Source organism: Onychomys torridus, chromosome 19, assembly GCF_903995425.1.
Source record: "Onychomys torridus chromosome 19, mOncTor1.1, whole genome shotgun sequence".
NCBI classification, from domain to species: Eukaryota; Metazoa; Chordata; class Mammalia; order Rodentia; family Cricetidae; genus Onychomys; species Onychomys torridus.
Genome location: NC_050461.1, coordinates 52,716,956 through 52,733,843, shown reverse-complemented (window position 1 = coordinate 52,733,843; position 16,888 = coordinate 52,716,956). Strand labels below are relative to the sequence as shown.

At 47.9% G+C, this 16,888-nt stretch overlaps 1 protein-coding gene across 2 annotated transcripts in view; it reads right to left on the bottom strand.

Annotated features, from left to right (window-relative positions):
• The window catches only part of Zdhhc14 (zinc finger DHHC-type palmitoyltransferase 14), a 257,825-nt gene that overhangs the window by 52,574 nt on the left and 188,363 nt on the right, over positions 1–16,888 (bottom strand). For both annotated transcript variants that reach the window (XM_036168617.1, XM_036168618.1), the window contains exon 3: positions 12,348–12,506. In XM_036168617.1, coding sequence (XP_036024510.1) covers positions 12,348–12,506 — 159 coding nt within the window. The remainder of the gene's footprint in view (positions 1–12,347; positions 12,507–16,888) is intronic.

Here is a 16,888-nt window from a genome sequence, read left to right as displayed (position 1 = left end):
TGCTTGTACACATGGGTCCATTTCTTATATGAGAAAGTATGACGGACACATCTAGAATGTCCTACGGGGCAGAACAGCCAGCAATTCTGGTTCCATGGTTGGTTGGCTTTCCCACTGGACACTTATATTGGTGTTCTGATTATGGCTGCCCAAATAGCTAGACTATGGACAGAGAGCTCTGGCTCTGCTTGGGGGTCACTTTTTGTCATAGTCTCTTGTTGGAAATGAACAAATTGACATCCTGACTCTTTATTCTGGGGACAGACAGCTCCAAAGGGACAGCTCTGCTCTTGGTACCCCAACAAAAGTTGAACTCTTAGATCTAAGATTAGACCCTAGGAAGTGTCTCTACCTTCTGGTGTGGGGAAGCTCAGCCCCACCCCTTCTCATTTGCTGTTCAGCTCCTTCCTACATCCCTGACTCCAGGAGCTGCCCAAAGCCTCAGGGTGACACACACCTAAAACAAGACCTTCAGAGACAAGACTCATTAAAACCTCATGGGGGCAGTTTGTTCCCACGCAAGGCCCCCGATTCCTGACTCTGGTCCTAGATAAGGTCCATTCAGCCTATCTCTCTATGGGGCAAAGGTGGGTAGGGTTATTGCTGGAACCACAATGATGTCATGTAAGGGATTTGTGGGAGTGTTTGGAGTCATCTCTGTGAGACACCACGAGGATCCATCCTCATGGATATGGAAAACACTTCCAAAGCATGCTAAACATGCTCTCTATTCCCATGGAGAAGAGACCTCAGGCTCACCTAGATTCTCTCTGGGGTCCCAGGATGGTGCCATGGCATCTAAGACTCTCCTTTCTATTTATACTTGCTGCATCACTTGCTCGGAGCCCAGCCTCTCTACTCTGATGCTACCCCTGGGTGTTTGTGAAGGACTTGCCTCCTCCCTAAGCTCTGTCTCTGAGCTTCATACATGTCTGCCTCTGTTCCCTTCTGTGGCCCCAGAAAAGGGGAAGACATTGCTGAGGAGAGAGATGAAAGTGAGGCCTTCCGCTGTCACATCTGTAACACTTTTTATTTAAGACAATTAAGAAGCCTGTCTCCTTCACCAAATGCCTGTTAATGCTCTTTATGATGCTACGACACCTTGCGGACTGTACACAGCAGAGCAAAAGACAAGGCTACCAAGACACATGGTTAAGGGTAACTGCTGAATAGCTCTGGGTATCCCCTCAGGCACAGCGGGGGGAGCTCTGGGGGAGCCTCCATCTCACATGGAAAGAGCCATACCTTGACTACCCACAATGGTTCCTCTTCCTGGAACTATTGTTCTGGGTTTTCCCAAGGTCTCTGCTCTCTAGGTTTCTGACGTCACATACATCAGCACCTCTCACCCCCTCCCCCATGCCTGCCTGCTGGCTTTCTCTCCTCTCCTCCTTTCCCATTCCTTCCCATCCCACATTCTGCCCTTTGCTCTTTTCTCCCTCTGTGCATCTGACTTCACAGGCCCTACCTAGCATGTATCATATCTACTCTAGCTCTGTGAGGCTTACCTCACTGTTTCTGGGTCCTCACATCTGTGCTAAGCTGCCATAGACCGAGTTCTGGATGGAAAGCTGTATTTCCCAGACTTAGGTCATCAGTTAAGACCCAGTAAATATATGCAAACTTCACCTTTCTTTAAAGCCATGGTGTCCGGCCCTTCGACACTGTAATGGGACCTATAAATATGTTGTGCTGCATTCATAACTATCCTGAGATACATTCAGCCCAGGATAGTTTCAGACCAACACATGTCATTTAAAGCATTAAGTTCTAACATGTGGGGAATGTTAAAATCTGGGAGCCAGAGGGGATAATCGCCTTTGTGCCTCAGGAACATGGTGCCCTGGTCGTCTCTCCTCTGAGAAATTTCTGGGCTCCACCCAGGTCTTCCCATTCCTCAGGCCCTACCTTGGTCTTGGACAGTTACCCATCCTTGATCTGTGGCCAGTGTCCCCTCTCCTGGCTATATACCGTAGTTCACTTTGCAGAGTGTCCTGAGAGCACACTCCGAAACACACATGCAGGGTCCCTCCTTGTCCTTTGTCCTGGTGATCAAATGGAACCTCCCTGCCCTGTTTCAGCCTGTGGTGCCTTGAGTCTCTGGTCCCTCCCTCTGCCTGTTTGTTCTTGTCCCAGATCTTCATAGCCCCCCCCCCCCCCCCCCCGCTTCCCAGGAGAGACCTTTGACTCACCTGCCTCCCTTTGTCTCGCTAACTGGACTTGCCCTTTAGAGCTCAGATGGCAGGCTCCTTCCGGTGCACTGAATGTCTTCCTCATATGCTCTCACATGATGTGTGTTCCTATGCATCATTTACGTCCTGTGTCTGCTAATCATTGGGTAAGACCTCCATTCACCACTGTCTCCCAGTCATACATAACCAGCAGTCAGCTTATGGCTCATAACTGAGTGAGTGAATGGAGTGCTCCCCAGCTGTGCTCCTAGCCCTAAGAGGTCCTTGGCCCTGCTACGCACTGCCCCTCTCAGCACAGTGCGCCCTGATGCAGGGGCATGTATACTAGTGGCTTTTCATCCTGCTGCAAAGTGCCGGCGTGACCAGAGATGGGGGAAAAGACATCATGTTTCAATATCTTGGTGAAAAATAAACTCATAAATCGGGTAGGGTAAGAAGAAGTCATTTTTCAAGCATAAGTCCTTAGAAAACTGGTTACTTTTGTCATATGACAAATGGCACACCATTCTGCTATATACTGTTGTGAGTTTAATTCCTAAGAGACAAAGATACATTCTAATACTATAACAACTTTGCCAACTTGTAGCAGGCTGGCTCGGAGTACAAGAGTGGGGGCTGGGGAGTTGTAGACAAGTAATGAATTCAGTCGTGACTGTACTATGAATGTCTACCTGTGGGAAGGTTTTAGTTCCTAAGGTGTGGGTCCCCATTTTTCACAGTCTCTCTCTCTTTTTCCCTCTCTCCCCCTCCCCCGTCTTTCTATTGAGACAGGGTCTCTATTTAGCCCTGACTGTCCTGGATCTCGCTCTGAAGACCAGGTTGCTCTTTAACTCACAGAGATCTGCCTGCCTCTGCCTCTCGAGGGCTGGGATTAAAGGTGTGTGCCACCACACCCAGCTCATTGCAGTATTTCTGAGTGGTCTAAAGGAAAGGAGACAAGACACTGCCCTAGTTAGGATGGCTCTGTTTATCCTGAAGGAGGACAGAGGGCAGCTGTACACTCTGCACTGGTGTTTGTGTCCCTTCCTTGTAATGGAGACTTAATCCAAGTCCCTGACATCAGGTTCTGCCCACCCCAAGGACACTGGGGAGAGGTACTGGGACCAGCACTCACCATCAAGAAGTTGTGTGCTGTGCATCTGTGTTTGGGTTGAAAGGGAAAGGAAGAAAGGGGGTGCACATGCCTTTAATCCCAGCACTCGGGAGGCAGAGCCAGGCGGATCTCTGTGAGTTTGAGGCCAGCCTGGGCTACCAAGTGAGTTCCAGGAAAGGCACAAAGCTACACAGGGAAACCCTGTCTCGAAAAAACAAAACAAGACAATTGTTTATCTACTTGTGGTGGGGGGTGTGTCCATGCCACAGTGTGTGTTTGGAAGGCAGTCTGTCCCTGCTCTCCTCAGGAAAGACTGTAGATCAGATTCAGAGCAGGACTCTGAAAGTGGATATCCCAGCAAGACCCAAGCCTAGCATCAGGGGCTCTTGTGGGTCTCTTTGGCAATTAGTCAGTGAGGATGAAAGTGCACACGGGGCTGTAGGCAGAGACAGAAGCAAAGGAGTCACACTCGCTCACCAGCCTTTCAGAGGTCTGAAAGACTCCAGGAGAAGCCAGCATCTACTGCAGCCCAGCCCACCCTGTGCAAGGCCATAAACAAAGGCAACTTGCTAGCTCATCCCGCAGAATGATCGTGAAGTTGTCAGCAGGGCTAAGTGTCTTAAATTCCATTCCATGCCTGGGATGGACAAAGAGCACACAGAGAACTACCTCTGAAGGAAACAGCCATACATAAACACAGGCTGGCAGTCCAAGCGCAGAGGCTTCACTTCACTACAAACTGTTTCTATGGAATCACTGCACATCTTCATCCGGAAAGGACAATAATTACATCCCCACCGGTCTGGGATGGGATTTTAAAATAAACATCCGTCCTCTCCTCAAAATAGACTCTTTCCGGTTCACTTAGTTCTTTATTTCAAATACTTCCAACCTTTTAGAAAATAAAACTTAGCCCATTCCAACAAGCCCAACTGTTTCCATGGCTTTTCTTTATTTAAACATATCGGTATGTATTAAGCTTTCGGAATGAAAGCACACACGCAATTGCTCATTATCCAAGTGCCCACCATTTCATAGCCCAGTCTTGCCAGAGTCTAGCAACAGCGTGTGGGGGTTTATGAAATATTGGACGGCTGCAACCCAACAGAGCACAGCTGGATCCACAGATACCTTAGAAGAAATTTCAAGGCTGGCAAGGTATATGCCTTTTTAAGAGAGAGAGAGAGAGAGAGAGAGAGAGAGAGAGAGAGAGAGAGAGAGAGAGAGAGAATGCTCACGCACACATCAACTCAATTACTTTGCTAAATGGACACAGTATCAAACTGCCTCTAATTCCCCTCTCTCTCCCCATGGACTAGTGTGGCTCTCAAACACACTAGAGCAGCATTTTTGTGTGGCGGAAGTAGGTTAATGCAGAGAGTCACAACTGGACAGTGTGCAGAGAACAAGAGACTGTGGCGTGCTCAGACATAAAATGAGACTGCTCTATCACAACCACTGTCCCCAAAGTTCAATGGACATGAATGGTGAGGTTCAGGAAGAGGGAGCGGAGAGATGGTAAGAGCCAGGGGTGGGAAGACTCCTGTGAAACAGTGTCCTAGGGACATAACAGGACAGTTGAAGTCCTGAATCCACAGCAGCTGTGGTTGCCCACACAGGATCAAGTCAGTCAGCTTTCATGCATGACACAGGAAGGGCACCTGAGTTCCCACCCGGGATGAGTAGATAATGACAGTTGCTATCTGCTAGGGGAAGGAGTCTTCTTCAGGGTTGTGGCCCCTTGTAGTCTGAAAATGCAACGCTAATTAGAATCAGTGGGCTATAAAAAAGAAGGCATGAAGTTCGGAGGAGTTGGGGAGAACGGGGAGTGCATTAAATCAAAATATATTGTATACATGCTTGGAATTCTTGAGGAATTAACATTGTATTAGTAAAAATTACAAGTCTGAAGGGCACGGCTTCCCTTTGTGCCTTTCCTATTGTTTTCTACATATGTTACAATGGAGCACCGTCACTCAAGAATGGATGAAAAGCTTTCTTTAAAACTTGGTGTTTGGCTTAAAGACTTATGTACAAACGTACATCCATCTTTGTGGTTGATTTCTTTTCGGATGGGTCATCAGATGATGTGACTGGTACATTATCTGCTTTTAAAAATTTAGAGATTTGTCTTCAAAACCTAATGTGACTGATTTCTGTTCATGCTTGATGAACAGTTGAGGATGGCGAGGACATTCCATAGAAATAAATTCAACATATCTGTCACCTTTTATTAATTGCCTTGGTTTTCTTATATTTTGTTGTTGACCCAAGTGACGAAAATAAAAGGGGCATGTTATTTTTCCACTACAGTCATGTTTACACTAAAATATACTTAAAATTTCTATAATGTTTACTTCCTATTTTTTTTCTAGACAGGGTTTCTCTGTGTAGTTTTAGGTGTCTGTCCTGGATCTCACTCTGTAGACCAGGCTGGCCTTGAACTCACAGAGATCCACCTGGCTCTGTGCTTGGATTAAAAGGTATGCATCACCACTGCCTGGCTACTTCATACATATATGTTTTTCGAGACAGGGTTTCTCTGTGTAGCTTTGCACCTTTTCTGGAACTCACTCTGTAGCCCAGGCTGGCCTCAAACTCACAGAGATCCTCCTGCCTCTGCCTCCTGAGTGCTGGGATTACAGGCGTGCACCGCCACTGCCACCACCACCACCACCTGGCTACTTCCTATATTTTATACAGTGTTATTTGGTTTATGCATGTTGGTGACTATTTTCAGAGATACTCTTTGATCTGTGGAGTATGAGAGACAAAATGCATTCTGCTTTGAGCTCTGGGTGCTCTGCTCTGAAATATTGCCTCGGGGGACTGATTTTACTCTGAGGCATCTAGGGTACCACAGTGCCTGACATACACATGTTCAGGAAATGTCAGTGAAATGCAAAAATAATTCTGGAGACACGGAGGTACAAGATAAAGCTCCATGTGCTTGGGTTCCAAGGAGGAAAGAAATGTCATCTCCCTCCATTTCCTTTGCATAATATGATTTCTGTCAGAATTATTAGCTCCCTTCCCAGACCCAAATATCTAAGAAGTATTGCAGAAGACTAGCCTGTATTGAAAGGCAGCTGCCAAGCCAAGTCTCTGCCATACCAGACCTTGGGAACTACTGTGGTGATATATTGTGCACTCCAGTAAAGCTTACCTGGGGATCAGAGGACAGAGCCAGCCACTATATTAGACATAGAGGTCAGGCAGTGGTGGCACACACCCTTAATCCTATCACTCGGGAGGCAGAGATACATCTGTATCTCTGTGAGTTCAAGGCCACACCAGGCTACATGAGAGAAACAGAGCCAGGCAGTGGTGACACACACCTTTAATCCCAGGAAGCAACATGGCAGGACACAGAAAGGTATATGAGGCGTGAGGAGACAGGAACTCGATCTCTTGAGGCTGAGGATTTTGTAGAGGTAAGCACTAGTGGCTGGTGGTTCTGCTTCTCTGATCTTTCAGCTTTCACCCCAATATCTGGCTGTTTTTTAAAAAAAAATTTTATGTACTATAAGACCTTTTAAGATGAGTGTTAGAGACTACAGTGAATCGACACCTGGGATCTAATGGTGGTGGTAGTCAGCACACTGCAAGAGTGTCCACCCCCCACAAGGAGATCCACAGTCTGAGCTGATGCCACCGAGGAAGAGACTAGAGCAATAAGAGGGGACGATGTGGGACAGAGGTAGGACATGGTCAAGTGTGGCCAAGGGCCCAGGAGAGGAGCATAAACAGAAAGGGAGGGGATGAGGTGGGTTTCAAAAGGACTTTACGATTTTATTTATTTATTATGTATACAGAAGAGTGTTCAAGATCTCATTACAGATGGCTATGAGCCACCATGTGGTTGCTGGGAATTGAACTCAGGACCTCTGGAAGAGCAGTCGGTGTTCTTATCCTCTGAGCCATCTCTCCAGCTCAAAAGGACTTTAACAAGGGAGGGAAAGCCCTACCCCAAACAGTACCACCAGGAGACACCCCCCCCCCCCCCCCCCCCGCACAGGGCTTCTGGGAAGGTTGTCAGGCTGACCAAAAATGACAAAGGGAACAGAAACAATGGACCAGGGCTTGCCTTGCATGAAGGAGGCTCAGCTCTCACTGTCTGGTGTTCCCAGGGCCTGGCCCAGCCCGAGGGCTTTGTGCTTTACCTCTTTTGTCCTCTGGGCCCCTGTAGTTGTGACACTGTGGGTACAGAGAAGGTCCCTTAGCCCAGAGAACAGTGGATCAAGGACCTAGGCAGCTCCAGAGGGTCTAAGACCCCTCCATCTAGGCAAAGTTAGACCCCCTTGCAAACCATCTTCATGGTTAGAAAACATCTTTATCAATTTGTCCATGGCGTGTGATTAATTTCAAGGGAGCATTACACATTGATGTTGTAATAAAATTACTGAATTCTGGTGCCTGAGAGATGGTTTAGCAGCTAAGAATAGTGGTTGTTCTTCCAGAGGAGAAGGATTGATTCCCAGAATCCACACAGTGGTTCAAAACTATCTGTAACTCCACTTCTGGGGGAATCCAATGCTCTCTTTTGGCCTTTGTTAGTATCAGGCACACAAGTGGGACACAGGAATACATGCAGGCCAAACATCATTACACATAAAATAATGTAAAAATTAAATATCCAGTTCTGAGAACAACCCAGCAGTACATGTAGTGAAAGCTGCTGGCTCCTTCAGCACTGACGGGCCCAGGGAAGAACAGACTTGGGTTGCCAGTCAGGGCAAGGTAGAGAGCAGGAACTCGGGGATGGAGGCTGTGCACAGTCAATTTGAGAGGACCTAATGAGCCTTTGCTTTGTCTCTCAGCCCCTCTCCTCATCCTCACCCTAATGATCTGAGAGATGTAACCTCCTAAGAGAGCAGGGATGGATACAGACCCTGGATACTTAGCTGTTTAAAAAGATTTTTTGCTGGGTGTTGGTGGTGCATGCCTTTAATTCCAGCACTCCGGAGGCAGAGCCAGGCAGATCTCTGTGAGTTTGAGGCCAGCCTGGTCTATAGAGTGAGACCCAGGACAGGCACCAAAACTACACAAAGAAACCCTGTCTCAAAAAACCAAAAAAAAAAAAAAAAGATTCTGTGGGGCCAGTAGATGGTTCAGTGGGTAAAGGTGTTGGATGCAAAGCCTGATGAGCTGTCAACCCCTGTGACACAAATGGATGGGGAACAGACTCCTGCAGGGTGTCCTATGATGTCCACATGTATACATGGCATACATGTACCCCAAGCTCTCCCCAACACAAATAAATGCAAAAAAATAGGCACTGCCTATGCCTGACAGGATGAACCGTGTGTGTGTGTGTGTGTGTGTGTGTGTGTGTGTGTGTGTGTGTGTGTGTGTATGTGTGTGTGAGTGTGGTGTATATACATCTTTGTATGGATATATGCATTGGTGTGTTCATAGGTATAGAGGCCATAGGTCAACATCAGTTATCTTACTCAACTACTTATTATCTATCTCATTTTTTGAGACAAGTTTGCTCCCTGAACCTGGGGCTCACTGATTTAGTTAGATCGGCTGGCCAATGAGCTCCAGGATCTGCTAGTCTCTGCCTCCCCAGCACTGGGGTTAGAGACCGAGGTTAGGCTTTGTATGTGGATGCTGGGGATCTGAACTTGGGTCCTCATGCTTGTGGGCCAAACACATCACTGACTGAGCCATCTCCTCGGGCACTGAATCTTGTTTAAATAAGATGTCTGGGAGCAGCACTATTAACTTGGGGTGGGAATGTTGGTGGTGACACTTATTGACCCCTCTGTGTATGCCATGTCTGAACAGGGTGCTCTAGTGGGCACGACCCCACTTAATCCTTAGACAAAATTTATAAGCTATATTAGGCTCACCTTGTTTTATAGTATTGAGAAAACTGTTTTAGCTTCCAGGGTTTTTCAGTAACAAGAGCATGGCACAGCCTTGGGTCTCTGTGTTGAAGGCGAGGTCCCCGCCATTAGGTTCTGTCTATTGTTTCTATGGTCTCATCAGTGTTCAGCCTTCAAGAAAGCACTTCCCCCAGCCCTCCACTAAGACTGTAAAGCTCTTATGATTTGGCTTTCCTGTAAAATTTATTTAACTAAGAAAAAGAATTTCCCACTAACCCAGAAATCTGCATTTTCACCCTTTCCTCTGCTAATGAAAGATGGCGATTATCTACTGTGTCTGGGAAATAATGACCCAAAGCCATTCCTTGCTAGGGGAGGGGAGCATGCATTCTAACCTGGGCTTCCAACACACGCTGTCGTTTTTATTTGCTGTAAAAAGCAGAACTGTTTTGGTAAAAATCTTCTATCTAAAAATACACTAGCAGCAACCTTGCAATTACACTCCTCTGCGGGAGACTTCTGCCTTCCCTTCTATTTCCCGAATCAGAGGTCTGGTCTGTGGCCTGCTCATCGGTCATGCCAAAGGCTGGTTGTTGCACAGCTAACTGGAAAAACCCAAAGCTATGTAGGCTTGGATAACATTGTGAGTGTGTGTGTGTGCGTGTGTGTGTGTGTGTGTGTGTGTGTGCGTGCGCGCGCGCGCGCGCGCGCGCGCACGCGCAGTGCAATCGACAGCTTTATTTTAAATCATCTGCACATTCCTCACCTACCCTCTTTTGAGAGGGACTTGGTTAAGGTCAGCCCCAGGACTGTTGACCTAACCTTAGACATCCCATCAGCGCTGTACTCATAGGCTGGGCTTCCTCTTCCTGACCCCATCTCGGTCCTTGCCGCTTCCTCTCTTTCCCCTTTCCCTTTGGTGTCTCTGTCATGGAAGGCTGCCAGGCTTGCATGTGGGCTGCTGGGCTGCTGCAGTGACCGAGTCCTCAGAAAGGGCCCCTTGTGCCTCCTGTACATTGCGGGTTGACGGCTTTAGTTTTCACAATCGGTAGAGTCCGCCAGCAGGGACACCAACTCAAACAGTTTTACTATGGCAAAAACAGGCCGTCAACTGTGAAACTTCACCAAAATTTTGGCAAGGGGATTCACACTCAATTTATGAGGCGTTTTACAGAGATACATACACTCTGGGCAGTATGGGACCAGACTGGCAGTGACTACATGATTTGCAGGAAGTGATAAGACTCCAGTAGGAGTTTTCAAACCAGAACTCACTATGAGATGGGAAAGGCTTTCTTTTTAAACGTGACTGCAGATCTCACCCAGAGACCGGAAACAGGATTGATACAAACTGGTGAGGATGAGGAAGGAGGAGCCCAAAGTGTTTAGAAATGGGGAAAAGCTTTTTACAAATGACAAGGATGTAGATGCTTTAGGATGGTAGATGACAACTTCTTATTTGTCAAAAAACAGCTTAGGATAAGCACCGCCCCTCTCTGCCCTGCCACACTCACACAGGAGACTATGAAAAGCTGCAGGAGTGCTGACGGCCAGGCTATTCCATCCTGTAACAGACCCAAGGGGCACAATGAAAACCCAAGAACAGGCCCCTAAGGCTGCTCATCAGCCCTATATGATGTTCCCTGGATGACACTGATGCCGCCATGCTGTCTGGCCCCAAATGTCCTCAAGATAGGCATTGTCAAAAAGGGTACCAAATCACGTCAACTCAGTCACCTGGCCTTACAGAGATCCCGTGTGCCCTGCGTGGAGAACAGGGTACAGTTCTTTTGTCATAATTGCAGAGAATGACATTGTATCAAGGACTTGCCTAGAGAAAGCCAACGCAAAAACAACAAGGTAGTAACAGTAGCAGTAATAGTAACAGCAACAGCAGCAGTAACAACAGCAGTAACAATAACAGCAGAAGTAACAGTAGCAGCAGTAACAGCATAGCTAACACTTGCCCATAGCCTGGCACTGTTCTGACTCTGTGTGTTCCCTCTCTATGTCATCTTTCAACCAGCACACTACAGACATGAGAAAACTGAGGCACAATTGAAGTCGCTTGCCTAAGTCACACAGGGCGCATTTGGAGACTGGCCACCCTATGGCGCACCCCTGGCTCCTAAGTCCAGGCTCCTTACTACATGAGAAGGGTAGAGGAGAAGCCTAAGCTTCTCCATAGGGGATCACAAACCAACAGGAATTTAAGTTAATAAGAACCCAGACAAATACAGACAGTATCAAACTTCAGATTATTAAAGTCAGGATAAAGTGACTTTACGATTAATAAGATTTCTTGGCGCAGGGGGAGTTACATTGTATAATTTAATTTTTCTCAGGAAAAATTAAGACTACAAATTCTGAGACTGAAGGAGAATGTTGGAAATCAATAATGTGTTACCAAGGGAGACATTGTCCTGAGGGTGCCCGTCTCCTTCCAGGTGTGAGGGGGCAAGGCTTCCACCCTCACCTCTGTGGAGGCTGGCTACAGGAACGGGGAACTGCAGTATTCCACAGTGAGACGCAGCTTTACCCTGTCTTTATCATGACCCTCTTCTCTTAGGAGCTATGCCTAGGATGGAAGATGGCCTATAGCTATGGTGACCAGCTTTACGTCTAAAGGGACAGGAAGCCTAGCCAGGAACCCTGAGGTCTGGGACCGAGGTCAGTTGTAGAAGCCAATGTTGGGTCAGTAGCAGGGCTAATCACAACCAGGGATTTCTGAGCTGGCACCTTCCCTCCACCCCACCCCCCATCCCCGCTTCTGAGCTTTAGCCCAATGTGGAAGTTGGCTGTTTCTACCTCCCTCCCCTCCTTCAGATCCAAGGCCCCCCTCATCCTCAAAAGAAGTTTCCGAGCATTGAGCATGGGGGGGGGGTGCCGAAAGCATATGCCTTATGTGTATGGCCAGCTGTCAGGCAATGGAGGGACCCGGGGCTGCAACGGCTTTATTTCAAGTATCTGCTCATCTGGCATCTAGGAGGAACAAAGGTCCGTGTGTTGGGAAAGAAGGTCCAGGGCTTGGTAAGATAAAATAAAACCTGCCGTGAAAGAGAGTGAGTGCTGAGTGCAGGCTTGGTGAGTGTGTTCAGTGGAGACAGACAAACGCATTGGCACAGTAGCCGCCGCCAAGCCTTTAGAAGAAGCACTAAAGGCGGGTCGTCTCCATTTTGGCACCCTAGCAAGGAACTGATCCTGGTGCAGCGTCTGGGTCCTACTCACCTACGCAGTTATCACACAGGCTGCAGTGGGAGGCTCGGGGCGGACGGAAAATCTTGCAGGTAAAACAGTATTTTAGTTTCACAGTCTGGCCATTGATGATGACTTCTTTGGTTCTGGGAGGTGGGCGGTACCCCCCTGAACTGCTGCCATTGGCGATATCTGTGGAAAGAAGGAAAAAACAGCACACACCTTCAGAATGCCATTTCAGCTCTGTGGTCCCTGACACCCGATTGATTCAGGCACCAGGCCTGGTTGTAGTCAACATTCCTAGGGCAGTAGCCACACTTTACTGCCCTGCGTCGTCGTCACAGGCAACTGTTGTTGAATGGACACTCTGGCTGAACCTGTTCCTGCGGGCCAGAGACCCTATGATGGGGCTCTTGTCAAAGGCCTGAGAGGGTATGTGGTCCAGTGTAGTGGATAGCCTTCCCAGCATTGGCCTGGAAGTTCCAACCCCCATTGAGGCTTCAGTAATGGCCACGCCCGCAAGGCAGGGCAGAGGAGGAAGCGGAAGACCAAGGACTGGGAGGAGGTCTCTCTCTTGGTTCCGGGACCCTGGACGCTGGAGGGAGACCGAGCAGAGTTCTCCAGAGAACACCGCAGGACTGCACTATACCTTTGCCAGACCCTGCAACCTACCCCTTCATTTGTAAGTTACCCCACAAAATAAACCTCCCTTTTAACTATGTGGAGTGGCCTTAATAATTTCACCAATAGTCCAGCCTAGTAGAGGGATGCTCTCCATGGGTCATCCCTACTCTCTCCTCTGGGCAGGAGACAATATGGGGAGGCACCCAAATGACTGCAGAGGGATGGGGAGGCACCCAAATGACTGCAGAGGGGGCCTCCTGATCTGGCCACCAGCTCACTAAACTTGGGTCAAGACCTTAGAATGGAGTTGGTCTTGTGACAGCAGCCAACCTTGTCCCAGTTAACTCAGTGATCTTCATTCTCCCTCCTGAACTGAGCTCTTCAAGCCCAGCTGAGTCATCTCCCTGCTTTGCCCATTGGCCTCAAAAGTCCCAGTGTGGGATGGATGGCAGGGGAGGAATATCCATTTTAAAAACATCTATTTTCATGAAAAATTATTAAATGCATATTTTTTTAAAAATCACTTGCATATTTTTGGCATCATTTATTATTTTTTAGAGCCAGTTTTAAAATGTTAAAGAAAACACAAATATACCCTTTTCCCCTGAAAATTTTACATTTATTTATTTGTGTGTGAGGTATGTGAGGGAGGGGGAGCATATCATATGTATGTGTGTGTGTGTGTGTGTGTGTGTGTGTGTGTGTGTGTGTGTATGAGTCAAGGGAATCTGTTCTTTCCTTCTACTATGGGGCTTCCAGGGTTAGAACTCAGGCTGTCAGCCTTGGGAGCAAGCACCTTTACCCACAGAACTGGCCCCTAAGTCTATTTTTTAAAGTTTCCTCTTAACGCATAGCCTGGTTCTTCTCTCTGGTGTCTCATGAGAGTCACTGGGCAGCTGGTTCCACGCCCCTCCCCTGCCCCCGCACACATCACACCTTGCCTCTTGATTTCATACAGAGCAGGACTAAGACTCCAGCTCTAGAGGAAGGTATGATTTCCAGCTTTATTCATGTATTGACTTCCCACAGCACTATACTAGGCCTGCCAAGAAGAATCTGGGGCAGCCAGTTGTGTAGTGAAGATCCAGAGCCAAAGAGAATAGCAAGGGCCCGTTGAGGGCTCTTGCTAAGACTCTGGAGTGGTTCCAGGACTCTCTGGAGCTGGTGAATTGAAGGTAGACACTTATTTTATTTCACACTCACAACATACTTCTGCAGATCCCCAGTGTGGTACGCATGAGTGTCATCATCCACACAGGCCCTCCACACAAGCCATCGAGGCAAGAGCTGTTGGGAGGGTTCGGAAACGACTGGTATCCTGGACTTGGCCTCAGAATTCTGATTTCATGGGGATGGGCAGAGTCAGGTATGGAGGTTTAAAAGGCTCCTCTCAGATACCCCAATCAGTAGCCAAGGCTGACAGCCAACAGTGTGGGGTCCACACAGCATCTGTCTTACATAACAGCTCATCAGAGAAAAGGGCTCTCAGCTCATCCAAAACACAGTCTAGGAATTTGCATTTTGCCCAGATCCTCCAGTGATCCCTGCACTCAAAGCCTTAGAACCTGGGTCCATGGTGCACACAGCTTCACTCAGATGAGGAGACCTGCTGCAAGGCACACCCAGCCACCTCAACCAACTCATGCAAGTTTAGCTATAGTGATGGTACCTGGAGGGCGATCCTTTTCTGTCCCTCACTGAGAGAAGCCACAGCTGACTAGTCATGACTCGGGGGTTCCAACAGTGATGGGACCTCAGCTTTCTTTCTGAGGCTGTGTGATGCAGACCCCTTAGCTAGCTGTTCTAGCCCCTTAGCTTTTGTGCTAGTAAACACCAACCCCAGTGGCAAGGAGTGCTTCAGACCTGTCACTCCCATTGACAACTCATGGAAAATGAAAGTTCAGCGGCAAGGTGCAAACAGAGAAGAAGGAGAGTTCAAGGAAGGGCATGATGGGAATCACAGGACGGTACACCCCTTTACCTCTTCCTGGGACCAGACCTCTTGCTTGGAACCATTAGACAGCTGTGCAGCCAACTTTGGGGCCATGGGTTGCCTTGCCAACCTGGATACTCTTTTGGTACCCTCCCCCAACATGCTATTCTGCTGACCTCCCTATCAAGAGATGCTAAAGCCGGCAGCATCTATGGTGCATGCTGGGAAGAGGAGTCAGAGCTGAAGGATAGAAGAGGCAGAGCTGGTGTTAATGTAGCTGCCCTAAGCATCAGGTGGAAAGGGCAGGCTCAAAGCGCATCAATGGCCAGGGAAGGTCTCTGTGAACACCAGCTGGGCGGGCGGCTTTGAGGTCTAAAATACTTTGGTAGTCTTTATGTCAGCTGTGACATGGATGTATTTAGTTCCTGCAAATGTGAGTTAAAAAAACAAAAACTGAAAGATCAGTTACAAAGAAACTCAATCAATCAAGTATCTGTTAATTTCATCAGAAAAGTTCTGAAGCTGAATTCCTGAGGCAAATACTGTAAAATGTAGAGATGCCGAATCGTCCAGCGCCAGCACCATGTAAAAAGCTTAGCCCTGCATGGCAACAGCTTGACAAAGTGAGTCTTTGTGAGCGCGCCTCACAATAGACCCTATTGATCTTATATCTCCAAAGCACTCCTTTCGGGAAGATTAAACCTGATACAAAGTGAGCTGAAAGCCAGGATTCAACAGAGAGAGTAAACTATAGCTCAAGCAGTTAGCCCAAACCCTAAAACGCTTTGATTAGATCATTGGAGACTGAGACATTAAAATAATAAAAAATTTAAAAATTGAAGCATCAGAAGACCTGATTCAGGACCCAAATATGCCAGTAACTGATGGGAGAACCAGAGGACCTCTGAAAAGAAAAACAAAGAACAGCAGTAACAAATCACAGTGGGACAATGTTTACAAAGGGCTGACCCCGCTGCTGCACAGGCAGATAGGACCTGGGCAGCTTAGGAGGTCTCCCCTGGCTGCCTGCTGAGTCACCGAGCCTCCTGTCTCATCTTCCTGTGCCTTTGGATTAGATTCATTGCCCCCAACAACCCTGAGATAGCGTTCTAAGTGTCCACAGAGTCCTCAGAGCTCCCAGGCTGGTCTTCCCACAGGAGTCCACACTCCCAACCTTGCAGCAGCCCTGCACTCTCCTGAGGAGCCAGCTGCTGCACATTTGGGATGCGCACAGTGGTCCCAGCGCTGGGATGGAGATGATCTCATCTTTCAGAAGTTCAGGCTTCTCTTGTGAAAAGAGCTGGCAAGTAGATGTGCTTATCTGCACTCATGGGCTCTCACCATGCTTAATTTATCTGTTTACTCAGTCCACTGAGCTCTGTTGGACTCCTACTAAGTGGTACCCTTGGCATTTGGGGCAGTGTTTGGACTGAAGCTGGTGGCCAGTCACAAAGCTTGTCCCCCATTGAGCTCATCCACATCTGCTGCCCCAGGTATGGGGCACAGAAGGTGGAGCTGAGTGCTCCAGTCTAATCCCCAACTATTCTGTGTGGGCCTTTTGTATGTGTGTGTGCAACAATTGTGCTTCTGTTTTTCAGAGCTGCTCTTTGTGGCTTAAATACAGCTCTGGAGAAAGAATAATCAAGTCTACAATAGCTAATGGTTGAAGAACGCTAGAATTTGGGGGTAAAAACGGTTAGCGGCTTTGTAAGCTTACAGGAATTACTACTTCCCAAGGGCATTTTACACAAGAATTCTGAAGGAAAACACAAAAGCCTGAAATGGCTTTTACATTCACAAAGGCCCCTCCCCCTGATGGCTGGAGTTGTTGGCAGAGAGGTGGAAATGATAATGTATACTTGTGCATCCATGTCTGGCGCCAACCTTGCAATCAGACCCGTGGGCAAAGAACTAAGGGGCCTTGGGGTAGGAAGGAAAGGTTGGCCATGCATGCTGAGGAAGGGAAAAATAGCACTGAAGGAGGTATCTCAGTGAAAGAGAAATACTGGGCAAGCCA